This window comes from Myotis yumanensis, unplaced genomic scaffold (assembly GCF_028538775.1).
Source record: "Myotis yumanensis isolate MYYU_CA2020_CCGP unplaced genomic scaffold, mMyoYum1.0.hap1 SCAF_1, whole genome shotgun sequence".
NCBI lineage: Eukaryota > Metazoa > Chordata > Mammalia > Chiroptera > Vespertilionidae > Myotis > Myotis yumanensis.
The window spans coordinates 64,115,570-64,132,894 of NW_027223752.1; the positions used below are offsets into that span (position 1 = coordinate 64,115,570).

At 39.5% G+C, this 17,325-nt stretch overlaps 1 protein-coding gene across 4 annotated transcripts in view; it reads left to right on the top strand.

The window, feature by feature from the left end:
* The window catches only part of ATP8B4 (ATPase phospholipid transporting 8B4 (putative)), a 214,855-nt gene that overhangs the window by 56,667 nt on the left and 140,863 nt on the right, over positions 1–17,325 (top strand). For all 4 annotated transcript variants that reach the window (XM_070423207.1, XM_070423198.1, XM_070423188.1 and 1 more), the window contains exons 6-7: positions 1,838–1,936; positions 4,505–4,566. In XM_070423207.1, the coding sequence (XP_070279308.1) occupies positions 1,838–1,936; positions 4,505–4,566 (161 nt within the window). The remainder of the gene's footprint in view (positions 1–1,837; positions 1,937–4,504; positions 4,567–17,325) is intronic.

Consider the following 17,325-nt stretch of genomic DNA (forward strand, 5'->3'; position numbering starts at 1 on the left):
TAGAATCCTAGATTTCTTTCTTTCTTCTCCCTCCCCCTGTGAATTTGCTTTTGGTTTCTTCATATAATCCTTTGTACCATTCCAGAATTTTGAGCTCATTTCTCCAATGGCTTTCTTATTTATGGTCAAAGGCTTTTGTTCACAAAATTTTATATCCAGAAGGGGCCTTTGGGAGAGTTTAGTCCAACCTCCTTTCTTTTATTGATGAAGAAATTAGACCTAGAGACATTAGATGATGTATAAAGCTTTTACAAGTTAATGATAGAACCAGGTCTAGAATCCAGCTTTTCTGCCATCCAGCCCAGTGTTTTTCTTGGTACCTCAAAGTCTTTTGAGGTTTGTTTGTTTTTTAATTTTATGTGGAAGCTATTATATAAAATTGATTAAGTTTAGAGTTGTTTTAATGGGGCCTGATCTCCATACACTGACCATTTCCACCCAACCCTTCCCTGCCTGAGAACCCTGAAATAGCTCCAAATGGAACCCCACTTGAAAACCACCTAGAGAAGATGCCAGTTGTCATGGTGTCTCTTGCAGGTGGAGGTACAGGCACAAGACTTTGGAGTCAATAGACCAAGGTTCAAATTTTAACAGTGTATGTTCTTGGCCCAGTTGCTTGACCTCTCAGATAGTTATTTATACAATGGAAAAACGATAACCAAGGCTGCGGCTTTTCCTGGCTCTGGGACACCATTCACAGTGCAATCACTAAGGTGCTAGTTACATGGAATACAAACCCTTGGGTTTGTATAAAACAACTTGATACAGAGTCTAACTCAATGGACTTCTCTCAGGATTAAATGACATAATATGCGGAAAGTACTTGGTACAGTGTCCGGCTCAAGGTAGATGCTCAAAGAATCTCTTTTTTTGGGAATTGGTGAGGAGTTGGTAAAATTGTAAAAAGTTGAAATGAGTAACTGATAAAAGACAGGCGATATTTATTTTTAAAAATATATATTTATTATTATTATTTTTAAATCCTCACCCGAGGATATTTTTCCATTGATTTTTAGAGAGAGTGGGAGAGAGAGGGAAAGACAGAGAAATATTGATGTGATTGAAACACATCTATTGGTTGCCTCCCACATGAGCCCCGACCAGGGCCTGGGCCAGGGAGGAGCCTGCAACCAAGGTACAAGCCCTTGACTGGAATCGAACCTGGGACCTTTCGGTCCGCAGGCAGGCCAACCTCTATCCACTGAGCCAAACTGACCAGGGCTTATCTCGGAAAAGATCATCATCTGTGAAAGATTTCACGAAGCTTACTTTTTAACTTGCTATAAAAATTATATGTTTTACAGGAAGTCTGAAAAGTGATTCAATGATATGTTTATTCTATGTACCTATGACTGAATGCAAACAGAAAGTCATTCTATATCAGTTGTTCCCAAACTTATTTGGCCTACCGCCCCCTTTCCAGAAAAAATATTACTCAGCGCCCCCTGGAAATTAATTTTTTTAAAATTTTAATAGCAATTAAACAGAAAGATATATGTATTAATGTTTCTACCTTTTTCGTAAAATATAGTAAAGGTGTAAATTAGAAACATTGAAGTTTGAAATTATGAAACTATTTATTGAACTCAGAATAGAAAGGTAATACAAAAAAAGTTAAAACAAATGCACCTGTGGCCATCACCGCCCCCCTGGATTGCTGCAGCGCCCACCAGGGGGTGGTAGCGCCCACTTTGGGAATCACTGTTCTATATGTAAATAAATAACTGGAATATAATCCCATTAATCTTTGGCAAGTCTTAGAAAATTAAGTGACAACATTTGGAAGATATACTTACTAAATTTGAAAGCCCTAAACTGTTTGAAATGTTTGTTTCAGCTGATTCCAGAAATTTCCTCTTTGACCTGGTTTACCACCATTGTGCCTTTGGTCCTGGTGATAACTATGACAGCTGTCAAAGATGCTACAGATGATTATGTGAGTATTTGCTTTTGACAGACTATTAATCCCCAGAGGGAAAGTAGGGGAGGGAGGGGGCAAAGGGAAGAGATCAACCAAAGAACTTGTATGCATGCATATAAGCTAAACTGATGTCTCAATTTCAATTGTGACCTCTCAGAAGTAGAAAAAAGAGACCCATTTGGAATTTTTAAGCTCTTTTGGTCAATATGATATAAAAACTCTCTTGCTAGTTGATGATTAATACAAGTCATAGAATCAGCAATGATTTGAATAATGACATCTTTGCAATAAATGTCTGACTTCCCCACATTATATGATCTTTCAGGAATAGAACTCATTCAGGTACATGAGTTCCCACAAATTGGCTTTAAAGGTCTTATTCATATAGACATACTTCATAGGAGAGTAAAATGGTAGAGCAGAAAGAAAGACATTTTGGAGAAAGACACCTTACCATACCATGTTCTAGCAGTGTAACATGATGCAAACCACTTCTTTCCTTGCCTGAATAATGTGGCCAATGACATCAGCACTCTAAGAAGGACAAAACAAGATGCTGTGTATAAAGCATTTGGTACAGAGCCTGTCTTACAGGGTGTATACAATTAATGCTTGTTTTCTGCTCCCTTCCTGTCCTGGATAGTTCTCCTCTGAGCCTTCACATCTATTGCTGAGATAGAAATTGTCAAGATGAGCCCATCTGAGATGACTATTTCTAGTCCTTTTAAACTCTATATGTTCCAATACCAAGACGCCCTTGGCAAAGCCTGGGCAGAAGTGAGAGTGGCCCCATCTTAAGGCCCAGAGAGTGGGCTGCTCAGGGTTCAGGGTGTGAACTGACTGGTATTTTTCTGTGATGCCCAGCTAGTCAATTTAGGGGACAGTTTTCAGGTTAGGTATAGATGTGACTAAATACCTAATTTCTTTAGCCTCTACTGCAGTTAATGCTCGAATATGCCTTTATTTTGTGATAATGTGGGCTGGTTCAATGAATTGGATAGCTTTATGAATCAGGATCTTGGCAGGAAACAGATGTCACTCTGAAATGGGGGAAGATTGGACTAAGATTAATAATGAGGAGACCATTTACAAAGAGTGTGGGCAAGGAAAAGCGCATGGGATAGCAACATGGATGGCCAAACTACCTCTCACTTGAAGAGGCAAAGAAAGGAAGCAAGTATCAAACTTGAGGCTGTAGTTGAGGGCTGGTAGTTGGGGCTACCTACAGAGAGGAAGCAGCCACTGTTAACCCAGCTTGAAGAAAGCCAGGGAATTTCACTTTCCTCTGGCACTCTGCTCTCTGCCAGTGTCACCTACTGATCAAACCCAACCAGAAGCCAGAGGGCAAGGACCATGTAGGTCAGCTTCCTCCGGCACAGGGCAGAGTGGAGAAGGATGGGTGTAGATTTGGAAGAGCAAACAAATTATCCAGCCCCCATGTCAATTTATGTACTTAGACAAAAGACCTATTTCCATTTCTATTGCTTTATTGGCGGGGAGAAGATTGCATGTCAATGATGGACTGACAATTTACTCTTCTACCACTATTATCAACTCTTTCCATGTTAACAAATGACAAATATCTTATTCCTTCTGGTAATACCCATTAACTTATACCCAGCAATCAGTGTAATTGTATGCCCTGGGCACAGTGTAAATAAAAGACTGGGATGGGTTTAGGAAGGATGTTGAAAAAGGGAAGGGCTGGTTGAAGCATTTTGTATATTGTGATATTGATGTAATATTTTGAATATTTTTAAAAAGTAAAAGCACTAATTCTAATGATTATGATCTATGAAATCAGTTTCATGTTTCCTGATACTCCCCCTTGTACATCTGTGCATTTAGGCTAATGGGTTTGAAACAACACCTTATATTGTAGCTTATTACTGTCTAATCTTGGCAGTTCACGTAGAAAGTCTTATCGGAATGACTGCTAATTTATGAGTTTAGAAGAGGGCTCATAATATATGGATTCTTCTAAACAATATAAGATATTTACATTATTGGAATACACAATAAGAAATAGGATTACTTGGGCATAAAAACACAAATCCACACCAAATGTGGTTCAGTATTATATTTTGATTTTAAAAGAGTAGTCAGTATTTAATAAGTTCAGTGTTAACAATTATAATTTCTAGAGAATAAAAGTACATGTTGTTACAAGTAATTTCTTGGCTTCAAAGAAATCCATAAAACAGAATAAATGATGTTCCAATAAAGCATTGAGCACATACGTAAGAGAAATGGAAGTCCCAATTCCCTGTTGAAGACATCAAAATTAATGTATGGTTTTCGCTGGAGCTCTGTGGCATATTGTCTTCTTAGAAACAACTAAAAATGTGTGGAAATTGGAAGAGCATGTGGTTAGACTTGTTCTGCTGAATAAGGTTTAGTGAGGAGGGTCTTGATTCAGATTTAGAACACGTGGAGCTGGGCCCACGGTAACCATAAGCTGTGCTCATTTTGGGCAGATGTTGATAGTGTTCAAATGAACTGAGAGTACTTTCAGTGTCCTTATTTGTGCTGACAAAGTATGATTTAATATGTTTTTTTTTTCACAAATACTTTGATTTTTAGTTTCGCTACAAGAGTGATAAGCAAGTGAATAATCGGCAATCTGAAGTGCTCATCGACAGCAAGTAAGAAATACAATCTTTGCTTTATCTTTAAGATTTCTGGCACCACAAGATGGGTCTTGACAATGGGTAGCTTTCTCTTTTAATTAAATATATATGTCTTCCCCTCTTTATTAAAAATTGCAATGTAAGTCCATTTTGTGTTCATGGTTCTTTTTCATGCTCAGCAAATGCTTGTGCTGGACGCTCAGCTTCTACTTCAAATCCCTTTGGAGTTTCTTTTGTGGAGCACAGACATATCATTGTCACTTTCCACTTCTAGATCCAACACTATTTAGAATTGGCACACATGTGATGTCTCGTATGTAGAAGATGTTTCATAAGTACTTGCATATTTAATTTGGTAATTTCTGAGGAGTATTGCAAGAGAGACTTTGACACATTACTGTTTCAAATGGCAGTGATAAGAATTTTGTATTCACTCATTAATTGATTTTAGAATGAATTATTCACCATAACACAGATGTTTCCATTGCCTTTAAATTCCTCCATCAATAAAGAAATCTTTATGGGAATGGTTCTTGAATTTAAAATGCTTTAAAACATGTATTTACAAACAACAGAAAAAACAGCTCCAGAAAACTTAGCAAAAAGTAAATCTTCATTCCACTGTTTCTTACACTTTATCTCTTTGTCCTATTTTGGCTAATAGTAACAGATGGAAAAGTAAATTTGTGGCAAGTACTTCAGTCTGGTGGTCATCATCATCTTCCCATGATTTTTAAAAAATATATTTTTTTATTGATTTCAGAGAGGAAGGGAGAGGGAGAGAAAGATAGAAACATCAATGATGAGAGAGAATCATTGATTGGCTGCTTCCTGCACACCACACGGGGGATTGAGCCAGCAACCCGGGCATGTGCCCTGACTGGGAATCAAACCATGACCTTCTGGTTCATAGTTCGATGCTCAACCACTGAGCCACACTGGCTGGGCATCTTCCCATGATTTTGAATCATTTGGATGCTTTGAAGAGTATAATTTTTAAAGGAAATACTGTAAACAAATGAATCACATGAAATGAAAAATTTCAAGAAATTGAAGCTATTGAGAGGGGCTAGGTAGCCTAGACAATAACTGATAGAATTGAACTAATCAATCTCTTTTCATTACTAAATTTTGACCAATCACTAATTATGTAATGAATACATATAGTTTTTCTGTGTTGGATTATTTTAGAAAATGATGTTAAATATATGGTAAAGAAATATGATCTTAATTTAGACCCTTAGTTAGAGAGATAGAGACTCTCAAAGTGTGATCTTGGTGTGACACGGATAAACCATAAAGATGCCGGGAACCTCGTGGTTCAATTCCAAGTTAGCAGGTTTTGAATTGTTGCCACTGTAGTATGGTGCTTAAAAGCATGGGTTTTATACTCAGACTTTAGGTATGAGTTTAGTCCTGACCCTGAATAATTCTGTGTTCTAAGCAAGTTCTTCAGAGGTAGTAACTTTCATAAACTAATGTGGTGTGTGGCTTTGAGCTGACTCTTGCATATCTTGATTTTCTCAAGTCCTGTAGTTCTGACTTGCTATTTATTAAACTGACATTAATATGATCTGGCTAATTTTCTGAGAACATCTGATGATCAGTCTTATTATCTTGACGTATCATCTCTTATAAAGTGTGTTAAAATATGTACAGTTGCATAATGAATTTGAACTAATGGCCTGATTATATCTTTTAATGTCTCTCAAATTACCAGTTAAATTTGTGTTATTATATGGGCAGTGACAGGTATTGAAGGCTCTACCTAGGGGCCATAGGTTAATCCAGTAACTTAAATATTCAGGAACTTGATGACCAAATGTCTCCCACACATGCTAGCTAACATTGTCATTATTATTAGAAGTAGCCTTAGTGTCACTTTCTTGTGGTTTCATTTATCTTTTTGTTGAGTCCTGATGAGGTAGTATCTCTTTGTAATTCAATATGGTGTGACATTTTTAAAAAGTACTATTGCTGATGTTGTAGAGTTGAAGGGAGAAGCACATATCATTGAGAATGGAGTGTTCTTTAGGATTCAGTTAAAATCAGGCAAGATTTTCCGTGTGTAAGATTACCTATTACTGTGAGTTCCTTGAGGCCATCTTTCTTGATCAGGTCTGTGTCCCTTGAGCCTACACAGTGTCTGTTAAATTTTCAAACTGAGCAGCAACAAGTGTCCTTGCTGAGAGGGAATCTACCAGAAGAGCTTGATCTGTCAAATTTTGCTGAGTCCCATCACTAGCCAACTCCTGTGGCTGGGATGGTGGTCTTTGCAGAATGTACGTGGGCTCTGGAAATTGGCTTTTCACTTTTTGGTTTTGAGAAGTTGGAGCCATCAAATGGGCTTAGGTCTGAGATAGCCCAGGGAGGTTTGTCCTCCTTGGAGCTGGTTGTAGTTGAGGATGCTCTTGGTCTCTGATCAGACCATCACTATCTTCCTGTGCTCACTCCCTGTGTCAGCCGTGGGCAAACTACGGCCCGCGGGCCGGATCCGGCCCGTTTGAAATGAATAAAACTAAAAAAAAAAAAGACCGTACCTTTTTATGTAATGATGTTTACTTTGAATTTGTATTAGTTCACACAAACCCTCCATCCATGCTTTTGTTCCGGCCCTCCGGTCCAGTTTAAGAACCCATTGTGGCCCTCGAGTCAAAAAGTTTGCCCACCCCTGCCCTGTGTGCATTGCTTCTTAGGGCTTGTGCCTGCCACTTTCTTCAAAGCACTACCCTTGGGCTGCTGGAGCCAATGATTGATTGGTGTGGGAGTAAGAAAGAGCAGCACCCCTGCCTCAAATTGAACAAGCTGTGAGGCATAATTTGCACCCCTGAGCTCCTCTGGAGACCAGGTTGAGGATGGGACTTTGCCTGCAATCACCCTTGCGTGGCTTCTTCCCTTCCTTGTGTTGCTTCTCATTTCTCTTACCAGTTTATCCCAGAAGTACTTTCCTATGAGCCACTTGCATGTGAATCCGCATCTCAGGTTCTGCTTCTTGTGAACTTGATCTAAGGTAGTAGTTAATGCACACTTAACCCCATGGCAATGCTAGTGGAAAATATCAGGAAAGTGCGTTTGGGTCTACCCTTGGCACCTGTGGGTTATAATCCAGGGATAAAATAAAAAGCCTGGAGGGAATCAGGGAGTCCAGGTATTTCCGGAAGTGAGTGTTATACTGGGGTGGGCACCAGCAGGCACTTGTGGCTTCCCTGTGTGCTCCTGTTGGAAGGTCTTGGACTTGGGGTTCATCAGGGCAGGAGCAATCATCAGCTTCTCCTGGAGGGAGAAGAAGCATGGGGGGAGATTCCTGAGGGGAAGGGGTATAATGAAAGCACTTTCAGGGAACCTAGGTCTATGTAAGTGATAGCTGTGTGACTTTGGCAATTAATTTTCCTTCTGGACAATTAGAAGCGAGGAAGTAGCTATGTTTAGATTCAATACATATGTATTGAGCAACTACCATGCGTGGGCTATAGTACTTTCACACTTAACTCTTATAAAACCCAAGGTGTGGGTAATAGTGCCTCATTTTAGAAATAAAGTGATTAAAACCTAGAAAGGGAGTGACTTGTTCAGGGTTCCATGGCAAGTAAGAATCCAAATTAGACTTCTACCCATTCATAAAGCAATGTGTAAGTATGAACTTTGTGGTCTGATCATATCTATTTACTAGTGTTTTATATTTGAAGGGCTTTGTTTACTCATCATTTTTATTTATTTATTTATTTATTTATTTATTTATTTATTTATTTTACTCATCATTTTTAGCACTGTGCAAGCGGTGATGCTGGACATTGTAAACCTAAGCCACAAAATAACTAGAGAAATAAAACCCTTCCTTTATAACTTTCTTTTTCAATTTTAGTTTTGTTACTCATATTCCTTTTAAATCAGGACCAGTTTTCTGCATCTGCAATCTTATAATACGTGAAAGTACTTAAAAATAGATTTTGTATTTGACTTGAATATAATCTTTTGGTGACTTTAGTTTTAAAACTAAGTAGGAGTGCCCTGGCCAGGTGGCAGAATTGGTTGGAGCATTGTCCTGTACACCAAAAGGTTGCAGGTACAATTCCAGGTAGGGGGCCTATGGGAGGCAATATCTCACATTGATGTCTCTCTCTCTCTCTCTCTCTCTCTCTCTCTTTTTCTCTCTCTCATCAATAAAAACATATTTTGGGTGAGGGTTAAAAAAAAACTAAATAGGAGTGGCATGATTCCATACAGTAAAAATTAATATGACTGCTAAGTAGGAGGTGCATGTTCTTGCCTTAGGCAAAACAACATATATCTGCTGACTGAACCTGTGAATATCAATAGATACTCAATGTTTCATAAGAGGAGGTTTCCTCAAGTCATGCTAGCATCTTTGGCCACCGTGGGAGCAGCTGGGCAGGTGAGGGGCTATGAGAGGGCTTCTGGAAGTTGTGGCAGAGGTCATCTAACCCGATCTCCTCAACCTGGGCTGCATATTATATCCGTGCCCCAAGCCCCAACCCAGCTCACAGCAATTAAATGAGGGTCTTAGAGGTGAGGCTCTGGTGTTTTTATAAAGTTTCCAAGATGATTCTAACATGCAGAATTAACAGCCTCTAATGGCAGCCATCTCTTTACCCATATCTATATCTCTGTGTTTATATCTCTCTAATGTTAAAAGCATCTAAAAAAAGAAATTCCATTAATTTTTAAAATGGTAAGCATAGTTTCCCATATTATAACTCTCTCTACAAAGGAATGATTCTATAATGCTTAAAGGCTGCATAACATTCCATTAAATGCATGTCTCATAATTCAAATGAGTACTTCCTTATCGTTTGATATTTCATCTGTTTTTAATTTAAAATATTGTTTTTTGATCTTTCTGAATTGATAGATCAAATCTGGGTTTTTGGGACATATTTATAAACTCACCTAGGAAGATTACATTGTACCTATTATTTCCTATATGAAGTAATTAGAACTTGAAGCATTATTTCTCAGTCTACTGAATATCAGAGAATCTAGGGTTTAAGTGTGAGCAGACCAGGTTGGGCATAGTGATTAAACCTTGGGAGGGTTCAGTTTCATCAAACATGAGGGTTCCTGGATGGGTGGCTCTCAGACTTCCAAGTTTATATTTTCTTTTTTTAAATATATTTTTTATTGATTTTAGGGAAGGAGAGAGAGAGATAGAAACATCAATGATGAGAATCATTGGCTACCTCCTGCAGGCCCCACCCTGGGGATCAAGCCAGCAATCCAGGCATATGCCCTGGCAGGGAATCTAACCATGACCTCCTGGTTCATAGGTTCCGCTCAACTACTGAGCTACGCTGGCCAGGCCAAAGTTATTTTTTCTTAATCATGGAAGAAACCCCCCAAATTTTCTGTTTTAAAAAATATATTAGTGACATATGCAAATTCCAAAGCATCAATAATTTGAGACAGTTGAATATAAGTTTTATATTATGGTTACCAGCTACATAACACTCATGTGTAAAGTATGTACACCAGTTGCGGTCTGCAGAGTTCCTGAATACATTTGGGCAGTGACTGGGCAGCGTGACCAGCAGATCCTTCAGGAGGCTGTGATGGAACTCTTTCTGTCTTCTTTGTCCTGCCAGATTAGAGGCATGTAGACTGATGGTCAAAAGATCTATCATTTGCTGCTGAATTATTGGAAATAGCTTACCCAAGAGAGAGAGAAATTCATGTATGGCATTGCCCTCTGTTGGATTTGATCCAAAATGTCAGTCATGGGTAAGAGTGGATTATATTATTAAATATGCTCCTCCTTTTTCTCCTTGGGCATCTGCAACAAAAAATATTTCAAGCTGGCACATAGTTGGTGAGTCTGTATGCTTCTTGTAAGTGAGGGAGTGGGAATGCTTAAGGTTTTGGGATTCTGTTGGGAGAACTGATGAACCCTTCATTGAGTTACCTTGTCTTCATCAAGGCTTTGTTGGCTTGCAATTGGAGTGGAGGCTTCTGTGGTTAAACACATGGCAGAACTCCAACTTTCTGAGATTTAAAATTTTTTTATCTCCAGCCCACCCAGATCATTTATATGTTATTAGAGGTCCAGTGCACGAATCCATGCACCAGTGGGGTCCCGCTGCCTCACCTGTGGGATTGGGCCGAAACCAGCTCTCCAACATCTTCCGAGGGGTCCTGGATTGTGAGAGGGCACAGGCCAGGCCAAAGGACCCCACCAGTGCACGATCGGGGCCGGGGTGGGATGCAGGAGGTTGGCCAGCAGGGGAGGGACCACAGGAGGGCTCCAGGGCATGTACAGCCCATCTTGCTCAGTCCCAATCGGCTGGACCCCAGCAGCAAGCTAACGTACCAGACTGAGCATCTGACCCCTGGTGGTCAGTGCATGTCATAGCGAGCAGTTGAGCAGGCTTAGCATATCATTAACATATTACACTTTGATTGGTTGAATGGCCAACTGGACACTTAGCATATTCGGCTTTTATTATATAGGATGATGGTACCACTGGGACTAGGGGACAGCTATTTAGGGTTATATGAAGAGACTGCCTATTTGAAAGGAAAATTGAGGCAAAAAACTTGATTCTTCTTTCAAAAAATGTTAATAAAACATACTATTATGGGTTTAAATGACAGTGAGTTCAAAAGCAAGCTAATGGGAGTAATCTCAATGCTTTTTTTCCAGGGGAAGTTGTTTAAAAATTAATTTAATTTTTAGCTCATGCTGCTAACTCACAGAAAATATGTTTCAAAAATAGTTTCACCCTCAATAAATTAATTTCAGTTTCTTCAGTCTTGGATTGATCATTTCTTGGGCAGTTTCTGCATGTCAGTTTTGCAGATGGAACTGTCCATTTGCCAATGTGCTGGTTTCTGTATGTGAGCCATGGCACTGTTAAGGTTCTTATAAATGATTTTCTATTGTAATCAATTATTATAATGCATAAATACATTTTTTGTGTTAAATTTCTAAATGGTGACTATTTCCCCAAATGAGGTACATCTTGAAATAACAGGAAATTATAACACTTTCAAAACTCTGTACATGGGCTTTTCAGTGGAGTCTCCTGATTTCTTTTTAAAATTTATATAATCCAGATGTTAGCTGCTCTCTTTTTCTCCTCTTAAAGCTCCCTCAGGTATCCCTCCCCCACAAAAATAGCATTAGAGAGCAAGGTAGAGTTGAATGAAGATTTTGTGGGGGTCATATATGAGGGGTTTTATATCACATACTTCATAGCAAACAATGTGAAATCCCATTTTAACATTTTTCTTCCTCAAAGTTCTTTCAGCAGCTGGCCTTGTGTAATCTCTTCCCCATTCAGTGCTCAGTGTAGTTGGCTCCAATCTCATTCTCTCAGTATTTGGGGCCCCTCATATTTATCTCCCTTTTATTACTCAAAGTACTTTGGTTCATCCTTGGCTCTGAACTCAAACCCATCACAGCTGCTCACTAAAATAGCAGATTCTTCTGTAACGAGGACCCACTTATCTTGCATGACAATGAAAGCTTAAAATACACCATGTTCTAGGTAATATTTAAAACTTGATTCTCTCTACTTAAAAAAAATAGATTTCTGTATCTCTTCTCCATTGTCATAGGGAGAAGATCTAGAATTTCCTTTGAAAAAACAAACCCAAACCTAAACCACAAAGGCTTTAGGAGTTAATAATGTAAAGCCCTCTTAAGATCTTAAAATCTGAAAGCTAAAGGAGATTATAATATTATAGTGAGTAAATTTGGTTTTAATCAGAGCCCACATGTTGTCAATACCAAACCAAACAAATGTTTTAACAGCATTTGTTGATTAACTACTTATTGTTGATTAACTACTTACACATTTCTGCTACAGAAACATTTTGCTTTAAATATTCTGAGATAGTATCAATGAGTTAATTTTTTCCATGCATTTTATATTGGTATATTATCTGTTTGCTGTAGTAGGAAATTAAGAAAACTTAAAAGAGTATAAAGATGAGGACAGTGGGTGGGGAGTGAGGGCGGAGGGTGGGGTGGGAACTGGAAGGAGGGGAGTTATGGGGGGCGGGAAAGAGGAACAAATGTAATCTGAACAATAAAAATTTAATTAAAAAAAAGAGTATAAAGAAAATATAGAAGTTACTGTTGGTTCTAGTACCCCTCTTGGAGTAAACTACAATGAACTTGTGAAGGCATTTTATTGATCCCGTTCCTCCCCAATATTTACTTTCTTCTCTCTCTTTTTTTACCCTTTCAACTCTTCCACACAATATTCATTTAAAAAATAATTATTTTACTATAAATTATTGTCATGGTTTGAATGGTGGCCCCCTAAGAAATATGTCCACTGAGGCCTTGCATATAATTTTCTTCGGGAAAAGGGTCTTGGCATATATAATCAAGTTAAGGATCTTGAGATGAGCTCATCCTTGTAATCTATCACAAGTGTGAATACAAGAGAAGGAAAGAAGACACATAGCAAAGCAGATAATGTGAAGATGGAGGCAGAGATCGGAGTTAAATAGTTCAAGTCATGGAATGCATGAGGCTACCAGAGTTGGGGAGTGAGGCATGGATCAGATCTTCCTCTGGAGACTCCAAAGTGAGTGCCACCCTGATGACACCTGGATTTTGGACTTTAAGCCTCTAGAACTGAGAGAGAATAAGCTTTTGCTGTTTTAACCATCTAGTTTGTGGTAATCTGTTAAAGCAGACCTTGGAAATGAATGCTCTCTTGTTTTTAGCTTTTAGTTGAGAGGTTTTGTTTGCTCATTTGTTCATTTTTTTTTTTACTCAATAGACATTTATGAAATGCCTACTGTGTGTCAGGCAGGATGCTATATGCTGGGGATGCAAAATTAAATTAGGCACAATTTCTGCCTCAAATATAATGCAGCCATACATAAATGGTATTCAATAAGCTTATCTGTAGAATTGTCACAGTACTCTCAGCATTTTATTGTTTTTACTAACAAGTAAGGCGAGTGAGCAAAATGACTAATCTCATTAGGAATGTGCAGCTTTTGAAAATTCTTATCAATATACAGGCTCTGTAGACAAACCAATGCCAGGTGGCAGAAAAAAATTCAGTAGGATTTGGGAACCTGGTTGGAAATGATGCCTTGAAGCTGTAACTCAGGCAAACACTAAACCACCTTTCAACTTGAGTAGTATTCTCAAAAACTAAGATCTATTTTCTTATTTCATGCCAAGAATTAAAAAAAAAATTATTTCTGCTTGTTGACTTTTGGCAAGAATTAGATGTGCAGTGATACAAGAAGAAAAACAAAGAGGGGCAGAGAGCATAGAAAGTAAGAGTAATGATCTCTAAATTATATCCAAAGACTCAAAGTACCTGGGAAATCTGGGGGGCTATAAGAGTGATATTGTCAGCAACACCTGGAAAGAGAACTCTGGCAGTGGCATTGTGGACCAGTTACCGGAGATAAGGAAGGAAGGAAAAGTGTAACTTGGATTGTGATGCTAAACATTGCAGAAGGAAGCAAATGAACCCTAATGATGGAGAAAGAATAGATTTTGAAGATGGTGCAGTGGGTAGGTGGGAAGAGATCAACCAAAGAACTTGTATGCATATATGCATAACCCATGGTCACAGACAATAGGATGGTGAAGGCCTGGGTTGGGGGGTGGGAGTGGTCTAGGGGAATAAAGGGGACATATGTAATACTTTCAACAATAAAGATTAAAAAAATAAAAGTTGATAGCATTTTTAAAAGGAGAATATAGGTGCAATAAAGTTTGCTTTCTGTAAGTTTTAGAAAAGGAGTGAGCATTCATTCAAAATAAGTACTTATTGGATTTTAAGTTTGACTAATGTCCTATGTTAAGGCCAGTATGAGAGAGTTTGAAGGGGAAAGAAGAAAAGCAAAGTATTGAGAAATGGAATTAAGATTAAAGAGGGCTTCGTGGAGGAGAACACAGGAACATCAGTAAGATAGAAGGGGCTATGTTGGCAACAAGGGATGAATTTTATTCGGATCATTTAATTTGCTCTGTGTGTCAACCACACCTGTTAAGATTTCATCAGGGACATGAAGTAGAATTCAACAGGGGCAGAGTAGTGGCAGGATTTCATGTTAACCACTCATCCACCTATCATTCAAGCCACACTTACGTGACACTCCTCTGTACCAGCCACTATGCTAGATACTGGGGATATAGGGATGACTGAGACCCATGTTCCTTCCCTCAAGGAGCCTGGAGTTTAGGGGAAGAGATAGACAAATAAACAGACTATTTTACAGGAATAAGTGCCATGAGAAAAGGAAACCTGAGATGCTGTGGGAGCACACACACACACACATGTGGGAGGACCCTAACACAAGTTGGAAGGCCAGTAGCAGGGCCTTTTATTGTCTCAGAATAACTCATGGAAGAATTGCCCCGCAGCAAAGATCAGCCACTGAAGAGCTAATTGAATGATGGGGTGTGAGAGAGGGGAGATCAGAGGAGGATTAGGGAAGGATCCAGGCTACAAATGATGGCTAGCTCTTCATATTATAAGTAGAAGGGAGCTAAGAACATGCTAGATGAAAAATACAGAGAAATGATCTGGAATACATTCATTCTCTCCCTATCTCTTTCCCATCTCCCCAGCTATGTGCTCTGATAAAGTGTGGTCCATGACTGCCATCCTCATATATAGACTGCTCCTGTAGGACTGTTGGAACCTGCATTGTCTTTTCCACCCCATGAGGTAGGAGAGTGTTGGGAAAAGCCCACCAGCCTGGTGTCAGGAGGCTGAGTCTTGTCCCGGCTCTATCACTAATTGGCTGTGTGACTAAGAACCATGGACTTCAGTTTTCTCAGCTTAAAACAAGAGGGTTGGATACCAGTCATTTTCAAACTCTTTCCAATAAGCAGAGCCCTTTCAAATGAAATCTTATATGGAAGCTCAACATACAGAACAGATAGAAGTGTTGCTGCTCAGGATGAAACTTGGTGGGGGTCCAGATGTGTTCTTGGCTGCTCTCTCATCCTCTGTAGTGGCCCTGGAGGGGCCTCTATGGACATCAGTGGGCTGTATCGTGCTTGTCCAAATGAGGTCTGAGAACTGCTTGGGTCCAGATCATCGGGGCACAAATTCTTGAGCCTTACCCCAGACGTTCAGAATCAAAACCTCAAGGTTTGAGACCTATGACTCTATTTTAATCAGCCCTTATTTGAACTCTTATGGACATTGAAATTTGAGTACCATTGGGCTAGATACTTCAAGGTTCCCCCAAGTCTTTAATACTGAGACTCTGTGACCCTCTTTTGCTTCGTTGTGATGGTGAAGAACCTAAGAAGGGAAGTCAGAGATTCTACAGGATAAAAAGACTTAACTGAAAATGGGGAGTCAGAAGTGTAGGGGTGGATATTATATTAATAACAATAATAGTAATAATAGATGCAGTAATAGTAATAATAATAATAGATGGCAGTGGAAGAGGAGAATTAGATATAAGCGAATAGGTTACAGAATGGATTAGGGAAAGTAGAGAGCAACTTTAACCACAGGATCTTCTAAAACGGAAGATATTGTATTCCAGATGGATGAAATTGTAGCAAAAAGTGTCAGGAGATGATCCAGAGCATGAAGCTGCCAGAGATAACACCCTGATGAGATCTTTCCACAAATCCTGTGCTCACCTCTATCATAGCACATAGCATCTCCATGGTTTCCTTACCATTCATCTATTTGTCTATATATACTGAGGCTGTTAGGTGCTGGGAATACAGTGAACCCAAACAGACAAATAGTCATGCTGAGTGGCATTTAATTAAAAGCTGAGGCAAGAGTGCTGCTAAGGAAATGATTATAGCTCTAAAGAAAGAGGTGTGTGTGTGTGTGTGTGTGTGTGTGTGTGAGAGAGAGAGAGAGAGAGAGAGAGAGAATTAATTAGGCAAGGGGGGTGATGGGATGAAAAGGAGAACTGCAGATAGAGGTAACGGCATGTGCAAAGGTTCTGTGGACAGAGGGAGGGTAGGGATTATGAGGGATTGAGTTTCAGAAGCACAGAGAGAAAGACTGAGAGAAGAGCAGTGTGAGATGAGGCCGGACCCTGCAGGGCCTTGAAGACCATGTTAAGAGTATGGAAGGTGGGGAAGGGTAGGTGAGTGGGAAGAGATCAACCAAAGAACTTGCAGGCATATATGCATAACCCATGGACACAGACAAGAGGATGGTGAAGGCCTGGGAGGGGGGTGGGAGTGGGCTAGAAGAGGTCAATGAGGGAAATAGGGAGACATATGTAATACTTTCAACAATAAAGGTTAAAAAAAAGTTTGGGTCTTTTTCTTAAGAACAGAGAAAATACATGGAAAGGATTTACCTTTTGAAAAGCTCATGCCTGCTCCATGGGGGAGAAGACCAATGGAGGGGGCCAGGGTAGATGTAGGGAGGGGGTGGCTTTCTATTGCTGTACTTGTCTGTTCTTATACTACTGTGAGTTACTGGAGGCTGAAACAATCTCTATGTTCCCATCACACCCCTGAACAGTGTCCTTTATCCAGATGATGCTCAATAATTATATGATGGATGAGCCGCATGCATTTAAATGAATTATTTGGAGTCAAGGTCACAATACCTTTTATGTACTTCACTTTCCCCCTTTTTCTTCCCTCCAGCTAATATGGGGCAAGGGGAGGTGTTCGCATATTGCATGTTCTTTGAACATCATTGTCTGCTGTCATTACCACTTCAGACTGGTGTTTGCTGTGGGGTATTTGGATAACAGCTCCATCTTTAATCCAAGCCCTCAGTATTACTGGGGGTCTCCCTGACATTGCCACACCTTAATGTGCCTGGGGCCATGTCTGAC